General features: G+C 36.3%; 3 protein-coding genes across 3 annotated transcripts; 2 read left to right on the forward strand and 1 right to left on the reverse strand.

Annotated features, from left to right (window-relative positions):
* Positions 1-1618: 1618 nt before the first annotated feature.
* On the forward strand, positions 1619-2317 carry LOC120776997 (fork head domain transcription factor slp1-like). Its single transcript, XM_040108098.1, has one exon. The coding sequence runs from the start codon at positions 1619-1621 to the stop codon at positions 2315-2317; it is 699 nt and encodes a 232-aa protein (XP_039964032.1).
* Positions 2318-5031: 2714 nt separating this feature from the next.
* Positions 5032-5541, reverse strand: LOC120776998 (forkhead box protein D1-like). The gene has a single exon (XM_040108099.1). It carries the CDS (start codon positions 5539-5541, stop codon positions 5032-5034), a length of 510 nt encoding a protein of 169 aa, XP_039964033.1.
* Positions 5542-17817: 12276 nt separating this feature from the next.
* Positions 17818-18510, forward strand: LOC120776999 (forkhead box protein D1-like). Its single transcript, XM_040108100.1, has one exon. It carries the CDS (start codon positions 17818-17820, stop codon positions 18508-18510), a length of 693 nt encoding a protein of 230 aa, XP_039964034.1.
* Positions 18511-19420: the final 910 nt, after the last annotated feature.

A 19420-nucleotide genomic window follows, 5' to 3' on the forward strand; every position in this document is an offset into this window, starting at 1 on the left:
ATAGAGTATAATTGGACCAGGGAATGTCTTGAGGCGATTGCGTGTGCTTTTGCCAGCGTTGTAATTATGTGCTCAAAAATGTTTTCCAAAACAATTTTGTGGAAACTGCTCAAAATGTGATAGATGTAATCCGTAATATAGATTTACCCATGATTATGCATCGGCATAATTTCCTAAATGATATTTTACATATTGTTCGATTTACATAGATGGTATCAACTCAACCGCAAGTTTGAAAATTCCCAAATTGAGTAAAGGGCGCTTGAGGAGCTATTGATCCGACACTATCCTAGACACCATTATTGTCATAAAAGGTTGTAAGGAATCTCCTTATATCCTTCTAACTATAAAAAGGTTCAAAAATGTCATCGCAAGTAGCAGAACAAGGCTGATTAAGATCAGATAGTGCCGCACTAATACATCATTTTTTAATAGAAATAACAGACAAATATGATGAATAACACTTGCATTTGGTGGCAAAAGTTCAACGTGGCGATCAGCAAGTAATATTTGCATAACTAAATGATTAACCGTAAAATTTTAATAGCGTAAAAACAACTTTTGATAAAATTTCAAAGACTAATTTGGCTTGGCCTCGTTCTTGTACCTGAGCAATACATTCATACTATTTCTCTGCCTTCAAACTCTATTGCTTTCTGATGCCTAAGAACAAATGAGACTTTCCAATATTTATGCCACCGGAAAGCTTCAACCATGTGGATATAATATGTGGAAACTGCCTATATCCTTTTCGATGACCCTGATTATATGGCCACATCGGGCTTGGTAATGGTGAATAGGACACGTAGGATTGCAAACTTTTTTATGCTGTATCAAAGACAAAACTCCAAAAGCTAACAGCGCATTGATTTGAGTGCTGACTGTACTCTGGTCAGATTTTATTGAATTAGTGAATACCTTATAAAAAAATTTGCAATTGAACGGTATTTTGAAATAATGCAATACAAATAAACGTAAACTTAAATCATCAAATCGAAAGCATATTCTAAATTAGTCGTTAAAATATTCATGAATCATCAGTCACTTTGAACTATTGACCTTGGTCTGCAAACAGCGTAGCCATCTAAACAAAATATTACTGGATAACCGCTAAACTCGGTTACCTTGAATCCATACCACACTCTGAAATGATTCGGATTTACCATAACCCAAATGTAAGCATAATTCTTCTACCTGCTTATTTTTCACAACAACAATAAAAAAGGTTAACTTAATACTCTAGCGTCTGATTCTTCTAAAGATCGTCGTTTTACCTGAAATTACATTTTGAACTTTTTTCAGGCATCTTTTTTAAGATATATACGGCTATCTTCTATTGACTTCAAACTTGATGACTCTTTCCAGACCAGATTTAAACACGTATGACTTTTCGACATTCTTTTATATTGGTTATGACAACACTAATCCCTTTTTCTGACCTTGATTTTATGATCGCACTTCCGACATAAGTTTGACATAGTCAAGTTCTTTGCAACACAAAAATGACTTAGAGTATAAAAACGAAAATTTCTGAAACAAAAGTCATCAGTCATCTGTTGGCTTTCACACAGACTATCACTGTAAAATTCAATTTACACTTTCTAAATTGTTATCCGCAATGGCCCAACATTTGGAATCAAACTTCTCGATTCGCAGTTTATTAGCGAACAGTGATGGTACTAATCCAGCGCTGACACCTCCACTATCTGACAGATCCATATCACCTAACGAAAATATGTGTGGAGGTCGTCCCAACTATACGTACAGTGCGTTGGTATCAATGGCAATTCGCAGTAGTCCTGAAAAGAAACTGACTTTGAGTGCTATACAGAACTGGATCAGTGACAACTTCCCTTATTACCGAAAGGATGACCAGGGCTGGCAGAATCAGATAAGACAGACACTGAGCACCAACTCATGTTTCCAGAAAACTCCACGACCTATGAGCGATCCAGGGCGAGGACATTATTGGGTCATTAGTCCAGAAGTAGGAGCACTTCGAACTCCTGTTGCTGCCAGCAGTGAGACAGTACTTGGGGCGATGGTGAATGGTGTACCGCATCCTCAGTTTCCAAATGCTGTTTACTTCCCCACGCCGCATGGGATACACACTGCTCATCAGACCATGCTGGCTCAGGCGCTACAGGAACAGCATGCCTGGTACCAGTATCACCTGCAGCAAACGCAATTTCTACAGCAACAACTAGTAGTTCTGCAACAACAGCACTTTCAACAGCAGTATCAGGAAGTCTATCAAAAACTTGCCTTCCACCAACAACAAATCGCATTTCTGGCGGCCCAGAATGTTCCAGTTTGAGTTCACTTTTTTACGATCGTAAGGGATTTTCAAAGTTTAAAATATATTTTGTAAATATTTAATAGTAAATATGTATAGTTTAAGAAAGAATTACATTAATATTGTATGTATAAATTGTTGCTTTCAATAAAGTTAATCATAATCTGGAAGAGGAAATGAGACACGTATTATATTTGAACAGATATTAGTTATAGCAGAAAATGAGAGAAAATGAAAATGAACTTAATGGTATATTCCGGGTTTTCCTTTGTTCTCTCAGATTATTATCTATTTATATTCTTGTTGTTATGTTACGAAAGTTTACTAAGGTAAAAGGCAAATAATGCTTATGTTCCTCTGTACCTGCACAAATATTTTGAAGTTACTCACACCACATGGTCTACCCGTGTTAATTTACAGTTTCAGTCCAGTTCAGTTTTTATATTAATAAACCAAATGATCTTAGTTGCTTATAGGGCAAAAAGGATTTATAGTGATTAGTGGAAACAACTTACACAACTTCTGTATTATCAAATTGCCGGAAAATCACTCATTTATTAGATTTCTGTTTTTTCATTAAACACTCAAAATGTTCATTACTTTAGGTTTCAAGACCGATAAGATGATAGCGTAGTGAATAATTTAGAGATATACAAAATCTAATGTCAGAAATCCGAGATCAAATAGAATTTTTTTTTTTGAAAATAAGTAAACTTTCTATTTTGTTTAGTTGAACCCTCTATTATGCGGATTTACAGAAAATGGGTAAGACCCACAAAAAATTTGCTGATGCGATGGTTATAATTACTGGAGAACAGAATTAAAGCGAAGAAGAAAATCCACGGACATAGCAGAACAACATAATATATATGAATGACCAACAAGATTATTTGAACAAAATTAGCAACCAACACATCAATTTCCTTTGCCATACATTGCACAAACTCTTGTGCGATTTCTCTTGCTAATTTCTTATGTCCTCACTTGCTACAGATCTACTAAAATCCCTGTTTAATCTAACTAACTATCAAAAGATAATGGACTAATGTTCACTCAGCTTGATTCGGCAAAACGATGAAATATATTTCGTATGGTACTCGTATACGCAAAATATAGTTCGTCATGTGGAAATAAAATTTTATATTGAAATCGGACATTTACAAACAAGAAAGTGCAATAACTTCAATTCTTTTGAAAATCATAACAGAATTTATATTGGTTGTCAAATATCCACCTTCCGCTATTTTGATCTTTATTCAATGCTTAATAAAAAGTGTTACAGTGATCGGATTTAGTTCAAATATGCGCCGTTTCGTTCGATAATCTGGCAACTTCATAATACCACCATCGAAGAAGCCCCCTCCTTATTTGCGAAGAACTCTGACAGCCACTTTTCACAAGCCTCTTTAGAGTTCAACTTTATACCAACAAGGGCGTTCGCCATGGACATGAACAGGTGGTAATCACTTGGCTCCATGTCGGGCTATATGACGGATACGATAAAACCTCCCATCCGAGCTCCCGTAGCTTCTGACGAGTCATTAACGAAGTGTGTGGTCTGGCGTTGTCCTGGGGCAACACTACATCCTTCCTGTTGGCAATTTTGGACACTTCTGGTCGATCGCCTTCTTCAAGCGGTCCAGTTGTTCGCAGTAGATGGTAGAATTAAGCGTCTGGCCGTATGGAAACAGCTCATAGTGGATGATTCCCTTCCAATCCCATCAAACACACAGCAAAACGTTCCTGGCCGTCGATCCCGGCTTGGCCACTGTTTGGGTCGATTCACCGGCCTTCGACTACGACCGTTTTCGCTTGATGTTGTCGCATGTGATCCATTCTTCGTCACCAGTCACCATCCGCTTCAAAAATGGGTCGAGTTCGTTCCGTTTTAGCAGCATGGCGGTGATTCGGTCCAAAAGGTTTTTTTGTGTCACATCATGCGGAACCCAAACATCAAAATTTTTTCTGTATCGAGCTTTTTGCAGATGGTTTAAAATGGTTTAGTGACTAACCTTCATTTTCTGGGCGATGTCTCGAGATGCCACATGTCGGTCTAACTCGATGCTTTCTATGATTTGATCGGTATTCGTCGTCACAGGTCTTCCGCCGGCTGGCTTATCCATGGTGTCGTTTTCACCCGCTCTGAATCGTCGAAACCATTTCTCCGCAGTTCGAAGTGATAGAGTACCATCCCCCAAAACACTATTAATCTCACGGATCGTTTCTATAGCGGATTTGCCTTTAACGAAGGAAAGCTTTAAAATAGCGCGAATTTCGGCGTTAGTGAACTCCACGTTTACACGTCTATAACTGTTGAACGCAACATTAAAACTAATCATGTATAACGTCGTTTTGTAAGTTATGTCAAGACCTATCAAAGATATATAGTATTGCTAGATACGAGCTCTGTAGCGCTTTATACAAAGCCGCGAAATTCAAAAGACAAAAAAGCAGAAAGGAGATCTTTGACAACCTAATATTAACAAACAACAAGCTAGGGATGTTCAATGTATTACTAAGAAGATAAACGAGCGTTGGGAGAAGTTATTTTTAATGAAATAAATAAACTTTATAAAATTCGTTTTGTTCAAATTTTATTAACTAATAATATTTTTAATTCTTAAATTAGTATCACTTTAATATTTAAATCAGGTAGAGCTTTGCTTTTGGTATACGCTAGAATCGCTTGTTGCTGGTGATACGAAAATCACCATTGAACTTTCTTCCGACACTGCCTAAGCTGATATTTGCTGAGAGCTTAGAAACGCCATTTGTTGTTGGTGGAAAACAAATTTTTGATACACTTCGTCGTACTGCTTTTGAATCTGCTGTTGCCGCAGGACCATTAGTTGCTGCTCTAAGAGCTGCGACTCATGCAGGTGATATTGGTACCAAGCATGTTGCTGATGAGCTCCCTGTAATTCTTGTGGTGTGGGAAAGTACACCGCATTTGGAAGTTGAGGATGCGGTACACCATTCACCATCGCTCCAATCACCGTCTCACTGCCAACAACCGGCTGCTGGGCCTGAAGTGCTCCTTCTGGGCTTATAGCCCAATAATTTCCACGCCCAGGGTCATTCATTGCTCGTGGAATTTTGCAGAAGCAAATGTTCGTGCTTAGAGTCTGTCTTATCTGATTCTGCCAACCCTGTTCATCCTTTCGGTAGTAAGGGAAGTTTTCACTGATCCAGTTCTGTATAGCATTCAAAGTCAGTTTGCCCTCAGGACTACTACGGATTGCCATGGTTATCAACGCACTGTAAGTATAGTTCGGCCGACTTCCAGAGTTCCCTTCGTTAGACGACATCGATTCGTTCGGTGACATCGATATATCAGATCGTGGTGGTGTCAACGCTGGGTTCGCGTTGTCATTGCTCGCTAATAAATTACGAATTGAAAAGCTTGATTCAAAATGTTGGGCCATTGTAAATAACTATTTAAAGAGCTGAGTGTATACAAGTTAAGATAAGTTCTCGAGTGATATTCTGTGTGAAAGCCACAAAATGACTGATGACTTTTGCTTTGAAAATTTTCGTTTTTATACCCTAAGTCATTTCTGTGTGGTAAGTATTTTGACTAATTCAAAAAAAGTGCGGTCATAAAATCAAGGTTAAGAAAAGGAATTATAACTGCCAACCGATTTAAAGGGACTTCGAGAAGTCAGATGTTCTAAAGTGTGATATCTTAAGAACAATGAACTTAAAAACAATGGAAAAGAGAAGCTTTAACACCATAAATCAATAGAATACTTTAAAAAATTCATACCAGGTTGGAGGGAAACGCTGATAACCTTTTCTTAATTTGCTGTGAAGAAAATTCAGGTAGGAAGATGATGCTTGCTTTAATAATGATTGGTCAGAGTGGTTAAACTGTGGTCTATGTTCACGGCTACTCAATTTAATAGTCATCGGGTAATATTTAGTTTTCAAGGCTACGCCGTTAACTCATGAAGAACAAAAGTATAAAAGCCTCTTATGCTAAAACTAATGTTTCGACGATTAACCTCAAATCTAGAAGATTGTGTTCGTTTGAGATGATTTGAGTTAATGTAACAAAAAACATTGATCCTATTTGATATTTACATTATTATATTTGAATGATGCTTTCGTTTTAACACTTTATACAAATATGTAGTAGTGATCGGTTACATTTTTTTTTCTTAATGCGATATCTTCTTTTAAAAAGCTGGTGAAACTTCAGTACAGTCGGCGTTCAAATTAAGCCTCAAAGTCCTAAAGGCGCTGCGTTGATGACCTTTTCCTTCGGTTGGTAGAACAAAAGGAAATTTAAAAGCTCACACAATATAAACCCATTTTCCTAGAAAATAGTTGGACAAAGCATCGATGGCGTACCTGTGAGAAGATTCACATGAAATGCTCCGTACCATTTCTTTGGTTTCAAATTCTATTGTTTTATGATCTAGTTTTATGGCAGGTGTTGGACTTAGAACAAAATATATTTCGGGTATTTAATGTGGCCGAAAGTTGCGACCGTATTGTGGCCTTGTTGATATGATGTTTGAACACCAGTGATCACCTCGGTTTTATGGCAACATGTTTGACACTAATTAGACTTAACCAAGCTCTTTGTGTCACAGAAATACAGTGAGATTTGGCTCTTGCAAAAAATATTGCTAGTAAATTTAATTATTTTAGTTTTGTAAAAAGTTTTCCACAATGATTTATCATTTGGATTCATACTTCTGGATTTATAACTTTTTAGCGAACAGAGATTGTACCAATCCAGCGCTGATATCACCATCTTCTAATAGATTGTATTAGGAACTGATGCGATGTCATCTAGTGAAGAGAACTGTAAAAGTCTGGTCAACTATACATTCATATAGTGCGTTGGTTCTGAGCCGTAAAATTAAATGAAATCGATCGATTAGTTTTCACAACTTTCGAAGTAGATTATCACAGCAAAAGTCCATCGATGGGCTTAATTCAATTTTTGGCGATGAAGCTTCAACAAAGGCCAGTGTGCATTGATGGAATGATCAATTCAGTCGAAGTCGCAGAATACGATAGCGGTGCTTCGAAACACGTCTATAAAATCGTTAAAGATGATGAAACATGTAGTTAAACGTATACATTCAAAAGTAAAGAGAAGATAACAGTATGGGTGTTTCAAGATAAGCCAAATCCAGCAAAGGTTGTTCGCGCACGAAACACTTTGAAGAAAATGGTTGCCTGTTTCTTGAAGCAACTGGGCTTGTCGCAACCATGCCACTAGGACAATGCATAAGAGTAAATTCTGAGTAGTATACAAGGTGCGTTCCAAAGTAAACACGACTTAAAAGAACAGAAGAAATGGTTTTTTCGGCAAAATCAATTTATTTTATTGAAAATAGTCCCCTTTTGCTTCAATACACGGTCCAAAAGTATGTCGAATGAATGTTTTAGCTCGTTGGCCGGTTTTGCCGTCAGTATGCCGGTGAAAGCCTTTTGAATGGCCTCTGCATAACGCTTTCCTTTCATGGGCAAATGCATTTTTCCAAAAAGGAAGAAGTCGCACGGTGCCATATCAGGTGAATACGAAGAGTGGTTAATGGTTAAAATGTGATTTTTGGTCAAATAATCGTCCTTCCAATGTTGGGTTCTGAGCAATTTTTGGTCGTCAGTCAATTTGTGCTGAACAAACCATGCACCCACCTTTCGTAAGCTCAAATGTTCTGTCAAAATGTGATAAATCGATGTTTTAGAGATGTTCAATTCCATTTCCATGAATTTCAATGATGATTTTGGCTGATTTTTACTGAATTTACGCACATTTTTGATGGAATTTCCGGTGTTGATCGTCATTTATGTCTTCACGACCACTTTGAAAACGTTGAAACCACTCGCGCACTCTGCTACGGGATAGGTAATCATCGCCATAAATTTGTTTCATCCATTGAAACGTTTCGGTAAAAGTTTTACCAATTTTAAAACAAAATTTAATGTTGGCTCTTTGTTCGAATCTCATTTTCGCACCAATAACATAAACATACTGACACTAAAATCTATGAAATGTCATGAAACTCTCATTGAACAATCGATATAGACAGCAGATTCTAACGCACTATTCGACATATAGATGGCGCCACTAGGGGCGCTAGATTCAAAAAGTTCTGTTTACTTTGGAATCTACCTTGTACAGCGTTTTGCTTGTCAGTTGTCTGTCAAGAAATTCGGGAAACCAACCGCCGAAGATGGATTACTCTTCACCATGATAACGCGAGCTCTCAAACATCGACTGAAGCAACTGTATATTTGAGCAATCAAAACTTCAATTTGATGAGTCATACACGGAGGAGTATTGCAGTGAGACTTCTTTTTATTTCCGCACGTAAAAGATAAACTAATAGGTCAATGTTTTTCGGCATTTGAAGAGACGGTTTATGCCTTCAGAACGCAAGTTTTGGAGATACTACAATCAGAGTGGCAAAAGTGATTCGGAAATTGGTTGGAATGCATGTAAAAGAACCTATACTTAATGGAGAATATTCTGAAAATCAATAAAGCGATTTTTGATAATTAAAATTTGTTTTCGTTCTCTAATCCGGAAATATCAAATAAAGCTTACGTAGAAACATTACTTCAGGAGTGGAAGCAATTCGGTCTTCGTTTGCTGCTTGCACTGCGATGTCGATTGGAGTGGTGGAGAATGCTGTGGTGCATTCTCAGATGTGGAATGCAATATAGGAACAACAAGTATGCTTAAAGGCTTTGTTACCAACATAGGAATTTTGTATTTGGTTATTCTTCGAAATTTCGCCTCAGCTATTCCAATTCCATAAAAGTCGTATAACAAGATAGGTCACAGTAATCAATAACGGCTATTGGACTCTATGATTCCACGTATTAGCAATAAGACTTGCTGTCCACATGCTGCCAAGTTAGAAACTTTCATTTCATGCTGACTGCACCTTTCCGTGGAACACTTCCTACCAGCAAAAACCATCCAAAATCGCCGACCAACGACTCCAAAGAAATTCCCTAAAAAGTGTAAAGAGAAATGATTGGGAGGCAGTGGGTGTGAGCGCCAAACACCTGCAGCAATGTTGCGTCCCGAAATGGAAGCTTATCTGTGTGCAACATGCAGCTGCTTATAAAGCATTACAAACAACAAAATACAGTAACAACAACAATAAGAGTAATAGCTAAACGAAACGAAACGAAGTGCACACAACAATCGTGACTAAAGGAGGCCAAATTCATTAAATGTGTCTGGCTGCACGGTTGTTCCGCGTGCTCACGCAGCCACCCGCTCGCCTTGGTTGCCATACTTTCGACATTAATTTCGCTGCTATTGCCGGCTGGTCGTTTCTTTCTGCTTTCTACCATTGCATTCTTGCTCATTTCCCGTAACTCATTTTTCATTTAGTCTTTTGTAAAGCTCACTAATTAAATTATGAGTATGAATTTTTCTTTGTGCCAAGGGCTTAGGTGAAATTTTAAAGGATTTTCGTGCTTTTTTGCTGCTGTAGCATTTTTGGTTGACAAAAATGTATTTAAGTGTAAGAGGAATGCTTTGCGTGTTTTCTTTTGGTTTTGTTTTGTGGGAAGAAGTAAACATTTTGTGAAAATTTTTTGCCTTTTAGTTTGCAGAATATTTTTCTAATTAAAATAACTCATAATAATAATGTTATAAAAAGCAGAGTAGCAATTTTTTTAAATATTATTTTTATTTTCAAATTCTGAAACAAATTATTTAGCATTATCTAAGGGTTGCAATGCTTGTCCACAACTATAAGTGACTTCACACACTTCCATTACACACTAATTTAGTATATAAGTACCTTCATGTGCTTACAAATATCCTATTACATACATATATATACACCCTCTCCAACTTTTCATCCGCTTTTCTATTTTCAGACCCACTTACTGCCGAAAATTTCTCCTCATAACCGGCCAAGGCACACAAGTAAGTCTACATTATGGCACTTTTACTATCAGAATCAACTAAATTGATGCGATTTATTTTCAAGTGCTTTGTGCTTTTCCCTTTTCCTTTCACCCCTCGTCGCAAATATACTTTTCATCCGCGTTCAATGTCAACAACCGCAAGACACTGCATTGCAAATATCTCAAGCCACATATAAATAGCAAATGGGCGGCTGTATGAGTGTGTGCGTGTGTATGTGTTTGGGGCAACCAGCTGACCATGACCGAAAATAATCATCATCAACAGTTACGAAAAGAAAATATAAACAAAACGAAAATCACAGCAACAAAAACTACTAAGACTTGGGTAAGAAAATAAGTATGTATACAAGTATACACACTTGTATGTGTGTGTGCCTGCAGCAGCGCATAAAGTTAGTACTACAATAAATTAGGAAATGTAACGAAAGTAATATCATCTGTAGTGCAGTAAAGTAATAAAAGAACCGGCTGTTTCGAAGCCAACAAAACTACTAAATTATTACTTAACTGTACACATACATATGTACATATGTGTGAGTATATTTATACAGACATGCGTATGTCTGTTTTTGAAAAAAAAAAACACATTCTTATTAAAGTAGTTCACACAGGATCCTGCAGGGAATTCCGAATCAGTTTGAATAGAAATTTTAATATAATTTTGTTAGAATTTTTTCTAAGATTCCAGAAAAATATTGTAGCAGCGTCGCTTATTTTTAGAATGATGTTCTTTAAAAAGATCTTCCCGGACTTCTCAAAACGTAACTCAAAATTAAATGAAGATAGCTGAGATACTTAAAAAATTTCAACCAGAAATGGGTTAATGTGTCTTGTACTGACTTTCGGACAAAACTGACTTAAGTATGGGCTTAATTATATTGAAAATGATTCCACACATTTATTCCAATAACCCTAAGGATTACTTAAGTTCGATGATTTTCAAAATATAATCTTCACGGATTTCAGTTTAATTAAATTTTACTTGCTTACTTTTAATATTTTGTTACCTAATGCAATGTGATATCAGCTTAAAGCTGAATATGTTGTGAGCGACGAAACTTGTTCGCTTAAGTTTCACTATATAATAGCATAACAGTCATTCCCCACTCTCCTTCAAAATGTTATACTTTACTTCACATTGCGACGAAAATATAAAAATTTAATACACTATAAATGAAATTTGAATAAACTTGATTTAAAATTAAATTTTCCATCCTTTTTACGAACAACCCGCTCAACATTGGACGCATTTGGCTTCTCAACGATGCCAAAATTCAAAGATTTAAATGGAGATTGAATAGATGTTGAGGCATTACAACTCCAGACATGAAGTTCTTAGGCAGAGATATTGAAGTTCGATATTAGACTTAGCGACTCTTTTGTCAGCAAAGGGTGATAAAACACCAAAGAAAATAACAAAACTTTTAAAGCCATTTTAGATTTTTATATGAGTAAAAACGTCTACATCACCTTTATCACAAGATTTCATAAAATAAAATTGTTTATACCTCGACTTCGCCAATATGTAATCCATATACTATTAAGACCTGGCATAAGTTCTGTTGCAAGTTCAGGCCGGTTTGATCATTGGTCACTAGTAGCACGTTTCTGTTGGTATTTATAACGCTGTTCGAACTAAAGATTTTTTGATACTCTCCAAATTTCATTATCGTGTATTATTATTCAAAATCTCAACTACCAGACCAATCAGCCGCAGATATGAAACCAGGAATATTGATTTTAAACCAGTCTGGTTAAAAATTATACGAGTATAAGTTTGAATGATGAATCTTCTGTATGCAACCTAACTTCCCTACTGGGTGCTAAAGTACATACATATAATCCACGAATCAAAGGTTGTTTGAGTCACAATAAAGTAAGAAAAGAAGGAGAAAATCAGCTGACGATTCAAACGGCAATTCCTCCAAAGTGGAATCGTCTATACCATATGTACAGTTTAACCTTAATTCTCGAACTAAAATAAGTGGGGAAAATGAATGAAATATTTCCGCTATTTATAGACGTAAAAGAGCAGGAAAAAGTTGTGTTCGAATCATTGCCATATTTGACAACAAGTGCTTCAAACAATTTGATGAAGGATCAACAATACCTAATATACACATATGCTCCATTTATAAATATGTATAGTATGTATAAGTATGTTGCCGAGTAATGTTTCATGGGCATATTTACATAAGTGACATTTTCTTACAATTACTTGAACTTGATAAAAGAAAATATATATTCAGGAATATTGATTGTTTAAAAAGCCCTTTTTAATCAAGCTATAAAGCGTTTATTCAACGTCATATTGTTTTTTTGCTGTAAATATATTTAAGGTATATCACTGTATGTGTAACAGTTTTCACTATTTTTTTGAACACTTTATTGATTGACCCAAAAGTGAGCAATCCAATATACTATAGATACATATAGATATAGGTATAGATATAGATATAGATATAGATATAGATATAGATATAGATATAGATATAGATATAGATATAGATATAGATATAGATATAGATATAGATATAGATATAGATATAGATATAGATATAGATATAGATATAGATATAGATATAGATATAGATATAGATATAGATATAGATATAGATATAGATATAGATATAGATATAGATATAGATATAGATATAGATATAGATATAGATATAGATATAGATATAGATATAGATATAGATATAGATATAGATATAGATATAGATATAGATATAGATATAGATATAGATATAGATATAGATATAGATATAGATATAGATATAGATATAGATATAGATATAGCCTACGAATGGTACAAAATTTCAAAGACTGTGTAGAGATCATTGAAGACATGCCTCCTATTCTCTTCAACAGATGAAAATATTAAAAAAGTGAAGTAAGGAAACACAAGTGAAAAGCAAGTATTAGAGAGATAGCAAGATAGATCGTTTCTCGCTAGTACGTCCAAATGATTTTGGTAGATATTTTGGGTATGAGACGCCATCTTGCTCGACTCCGTGTGATTTTTTCTTGTTCCCCAAATTGGAATTGCCGCTCCGTGGAACACGTTTTCAGTCGAAAGAAGAGATAAAGCAAAATTCGCCGAAGGAGCCAAAAAAGGCTTATGAAAAGAACTGGAAAAGTCGTTGGCATAATCGTATTACATCTGGGGATTACTTTGAAGGCGACAAAGCTTTTTTGTCTCTATGGATGTTGGCTCAATATGTCTGCCGAAAATGAGTGAAACATATGTATATAGACGATTACCCGGATGCATGGATGTATAATGTGAAAAGGGGTGACATTGACTAGCCAGCCACATCCCCATATTTTACTTTTTTCACATAATTTTGATATTTGATAAAACTAACAGTGGCCCTCGTACAATTGATAAACTCAACACAAAGATTCTTACAGGAATCATTGCTTTAATGCGCCTCTAAACTAATAATTAATATTCTATTAAAATCTTATTGCTATATGATCCGGATATTGACAGTGAATAAACTAGCAAATAATAAATCAATACTTCAATCAAAAGTTAGTGTCTTCCAACACAGCATTCACTATAAAAATAGTTCTTTAATATTCAGTTAAAAAATATGAAATCAAACTTTTGCTTATCATTAACTACTAATTGTATCAAATTGATCCCTTTTTGCTACTTGAAGAGACTCGTTTTGAGTGGTATCAAGTACAAAATGATTGTTTACCTATGGCGACCTGTCATAGCCTCCCTTTCAAGCATTTAAAATGAACTGAGTGCAAATTTGCCTACCTCAACTGGAAGCACATCGTAGAGCATATAAATAGAAATACCAGCAAACAGTTGAAAGTAAAAGCAGTCGCAAGTAAGTCAGTACTAAGTATAATAGGAACGCTGCGTGACATTGCAAGTCAAGCTGCTCAACAGTTACTTTAGCGGATTTGTATACAAAGCGGAATTATACTTCAAAATTCATTCAGCAGAATTTGTCAGTGGATTTCACCGATAGCATCTTACGAAGCAGTGTAGTACCGCAATCAGCAGAACCCTCTGTGAAGACTGAAGTACGAAAGAAAGTAAGAAACACGCGTATCGCGTCATTCAATCCACCCACCACGATGCGGCAGACAAGCGAGTAGAGAGATATTAAGACGCCGAGCGAGCACCACATTATTAGTATTAAGTGGAAGAGTACGCGCAGGAAACTTGTTATTACGAAGGCGACGCTTTCCGTGCTTACCCATGTACAACCGTCAATACGTCGGCGGCGGCTGTGATGAAGAACGCACATACCATATAAACTGAGCTATGGATGCGCATCAGCGTCAGAAGATATCAGCAGACAACTTTAAATATTTAAAATACCACTCAAGCTGTGTGCGCCTGGATTTTATAGTAGAGCGGGAGGAGCGAGACGAAACCGTAGACACAGAAAAAAGGTGGAAAAGAGAATAAATATTTTTGAGGAGCAGCAACAGGATAATACTCACTTTACTTGTACCCTTAACAACGTGCTGTAAAAGCGAAGAAAAATGATGGCACAAGCAGCCGCGTTTAATAAGCGTATTGAGTGGGAGCCGACGAAGCCGCTTTGCTTATATTTTGTAGCGGTACTTTGTGGTAGTAGTTAGCTTGCTGCTTATGCTCGTTGCTTGCAACTTTAATAATTCATGTCTGGATAATTTTAAATGCCAAGTTTATGCGGTATTTGCATAAGAAAATGTGAACTGTAAATGTTGCTGCGGTGGAGGTCATGTTGCGGTAATTAAGGGCACCCTTAAATTACACTTAAGAGCTTTTTTGGAGAGCGTTTGTAATACCTTAAACTTAATAATTTTTTTTACAAATGCTCTTAAAGACTAAGAATAACAAACAAATTTATATTTTTTAATAATTCAGATCTTTCCGAAACTAACTTAGATTAAGTTTCCTCAAATTTTCATGTTTAGATTAAAAATGGATGTGTAACAAATTCTGTTTTTACCTACTTTTAATGCACAGTTTTAGCATTTTCGAAAGAGTAGCTTATTTTAGCCTTAACATTTAGTTTTGTTCTAGGGCCTACTTGAAGCGAAAATAGCACGAGAAAGCTATAAAGACGTACTATACTGCATTTTAAGGTAACTATCAAATGCTGGTCTATAAACTTTGGACTTTATTTTCATAACAAAGGCCACAAATGACTTGATAAATATTAACTACTGAAATAGTTTACAGAACGAAATTTACTTAAAAGCTCTTGAAAGTTTTTCCGAGTAAAAGTTTCATAGATATATGAATCTTGATTCAAACAGAGCATACTAAGCTAAAAATAATAAAAAAAATTGTCTAACGAGGTCCTTTAGAAGTACACCTTTGGGGTTATTACTTGATAAGTAGTACAACGTGGCAAAATATGAAAAGCTTTGAGTACCTATGTCTTATGATTGAACTTTCTAAAGTCCAATCTGAGCGTAAGGAACTAGACATTAGCACCCGCAAATAGTAAAATATCCGCTATTTTTCATTTTTTTACGAGAAGGAAGCAATGAATGTCTGAACCCCATGTCTGAAGAACTCTGGAACTTAACTTCCTATTATAATATAGCAATCCTTCGAGTACCACCTTCAAGTATTCCGTCGGTATGATGTAAGAAGTTGATTCTCAATGTCGCAGTCCAATCAGTAAAAGCCTTTCATCGAAAATTATCTTCTCAGACAAGTCGCGTTTCTGGCTTAATGGTGAGTCACGTCCTCGGGCGGTTCAGGAAATGCTATGTCATCTCCACAATTTGCCCATTAGGTGCGCATTATGGCACGGCGCCATCGTCAGACCTTATTTTTAGAATTGAGGAAGAAAATGCCGTAACCATCAAATAAAATATCGTGTAATATACAAACGGAATCATTGGTAGCTATTTCGCCAATATTCTGTTCAAATCATAAATGACATCAAGTAATCTTCAGAAAAAAAGAGAACGTATTTGGACCAAATTTGAATGTTTTTTTTATTATTTTTACATCACGTCGTTCTTGTTTGTACCATTTGTATAATATTTATGCCAGCTCTCAGGGATAAAACCTGTAGTCTGCTTGTGGGAATACCAAACTCGGAAACTCAAATCATTTTCTTTTCCCAACTAAACAAGACTTTAATTCATATCAGTATACCTCCACAGTAATTTTCATTCACTACATTTCACTCATTGCCTATTTTATCCCTGAGCTTCAACTAAGTATGTCTTATAAATATTCTCAAACATCTTTGCTCTTTCGGCTACAATATTTATTCGGTTGCGGGGATAATACCCTAACGAACAATAGCCTTTTTTGTTAGGAATGTTTTGACCTTGATCGCATTGTGCTTCAGTGTGGTTTTCACGCTACTGTAATTGCGGGTTGCATCAGCTATAATATTTTCCGATGACCTTGACTACATGACTATACTCGTAAATTAAGTTTTACGTATTATTATACAATTCCGGAAACATACTTTTTTATATGAAAGAATTGGTAAATCTGAAACATTTGTGGTGCACAAATGGAAATATGGTCATTTAACAATATGTTTCAATCATTAGTCATAAATCATTCTATTTGCTTCAATATAATAAATGGATCTCTGAAAACAACTACTATCACATGTAGTACATTATGGTGCACTGCTTATCTACGGTTCAAGCTCGGTCCTATTACCAACATTTCGAGTACCACTTGCTGCTAATTCTGGGTTCATGGACCAATATTTCCTGCGGTAGGTACAGAGGTTATTCCATTAAATTACACAGCCAAGGTCACAATGTGGCCCACCACAACGGGCTTAAAAACTTGAGGTATCTTTCGTTCTGAGCCCACCATATTTCATAAGTAGAGGATAAAAATATCTTAAAACAATACATTCTGAAAACAAAAGCTAGCTTATTACAGGTACAAGAGCAATGCTACTCTAAATCACTTCTGAAGAAAACTGCTGTACTTGTATATTGTCTGTGCTTTAAACTCTTTTGATCTCAACAGCTCTATGAACAGTGCCTTTTAAAAAGCTTAGTCTCTTTTACACAATTGAATTTCATCGGTCAATGGCGTATCTTTGAACAGTACTATATATATTACTGGGTGACCGCTAAGTTCGGTTATCTTGATCATTTATCACACTGAAAAGCTACCGCAAATCCACTACTAAGATATAACCGCCATTCTTCTACCTGCCAGTTATTCGGAGCAGTAAAAGAAAAGGTTAACTTAGTACTCTGATAACTGACACGGTGTCGCTATTTTACCTGAGATGACATTTTTAAACCCTTATAAGGATATTTTTTGGAAGGTCTATCTATGGTAGTCGGTCTTCTTTTGTTTTTTAATTACATTGCTTTTGCGTTACTAGACTTTAGAACGTCATACTTTTGACTTCGGTTTCATAGGTTGCGTTAGCTTAGATCTCCTGTGACGTCCTTGATTTTTTTCACGCTTTTTGGCCATAAGTCTGACTTAACCCAATTCTTTGCAACTAAAAAAAGCTTTAGAGTATAAAAGGAAAATTTGTAAAGCTAAAGTCATCAGTCATCTTTTGACTTTCACACAGAATATCACTCGAGTTTTTAGTTACCTCGCGAGCACTCAGCCCTCCAAACAGCTACCCACAATGGCCCAACATCTAGAATCAAGCTTCTCGATTCGTAATTTGTTAGCGAACGATGACGGCACCAACCCAGCGTTGACACCACCACCATCTGATATATCCATGTCATCGAACGAATCGATGTCATCTAACGAAGGAAACTGTGGAATTCGTCCCAACTATACATATAGCGAGTTGGTGACCATGGCGATTCGCAGCAGTCCTGACGGTAAACTGACATTGAGTGCTATACAGAACTGGATTAGTCAAAATTTCCCTTACTACCGAAAAGACGAGCAAGGCTGGCAGAATCAGATAAGACAGACACTGAGCACGAACTCACATTTCCTGAAGGTACCACGACCTTTGGGCGACCCCGGACGTGGTAACTATTGGACTGTGAGTCCGGAATTGGCCGCTGGTGGTATTGCTAGCAATGGAACTGCATTTGGGCCCTTACTTTCGGGCGTACCGCATCCCGAGTTGCCGAACGCAGTCTATTTCCCCACGCCGCAAGAAATAGATGCAACACAGCGAGCAATGCATGAGCAGCAGATGTGCTACCAGTTCCATCAACAACAAGCGCATATTTTGCAACAACAACTACTGCAACTCCAACAGCAAGAACTTCAGCAGCCTTACGACGAAACATATCTAAGGCTGATTTTCCACCAGCAGCAAATTGCTATCTTGACAGGCCAGCAAGTTCCTACTTAATTTAGATGCTCAATTAAATAGCATGTGATATTAGTTGAAGTATTAGAATATAAGTTCTAGTAATATTTTAATTTAATAAAATGTGATATAATTTAAAATATAACGGCTTTTGGTTTTGAGGTTTATGAAGTCTGACATATTTTATTGGTATGATTTTTCGGAAATGTAATTTTTTAAGATTGCATCAAAAAAATTAGTTGGCAAAAACTTGTATAAAAAGACTTGTTTGTCTTCTTAGAAAACTTCTGACTGTAGTACTTATTTCTGTACTTATTTCGATAAACTGACTTTGATTTTAATGCGTGTTCAATGGAGCTAAGAACTGCCATATTTGCTCTACACTTTCTCTTATTTGTTCTTCCAAACAAAATGCATTAATTAAGTCTAGGATTGAGTTAGGTTAATAAGTCGCTACAAAATAGATTCCTGAACTGGTAATAAACAAGGGCAAAATAATAGATAATTTCCTCTATCTTGGAACCAGCATTAACAGCAACAACAATGTCAGCGTCAAAATCAAACGCAGAATAACACTTGCTAACAGGTACTACTTTGGACTGAGTTGACACTTGTGAAGTAAAGTCCTTTCTCGACGAACATTGACCAAACTCTCCAAGTCAGTCATTATTCCCTTCCTGTTGCAGAGGCATGGACGTAAACAATATCTGCTGAGTCAACGTTACGAGTTTTCGGAAGAAAATTTCTGCGAATGATTTATAGTCACTCGGGCGTTGGCCTCTGCAAATATCGAATTTGATGGAACGAAGAGCTATATGAGATAAAAGACGACGTTAAGCGGGTACGCTAGCATGACTTACATGTCGTCCGAATGGATGAAAACAGCTCTGAAGGTATTCATCGCAGTATCCGATGGTGGAAGAAGAGGAAGACCCCAACTTCGTTAGAAAGA

Source organism: Bactrocera tryoni, chromosome 5, assembly GCF_016617805.1.
Source record: "Bactrocera tryoni isolate S06 chromosome 5, CSIRO_BtryS06_freeze2, whole genome shotgun sequence".
In the NCBI taxonomy this organism is placed as follows: domain Eukaryota; kingdom Metazoa; phylum Arthropoda; class Insecta; order Diptera; family Tephritidae; genus Bactrocera; species Bactrocera tryoni.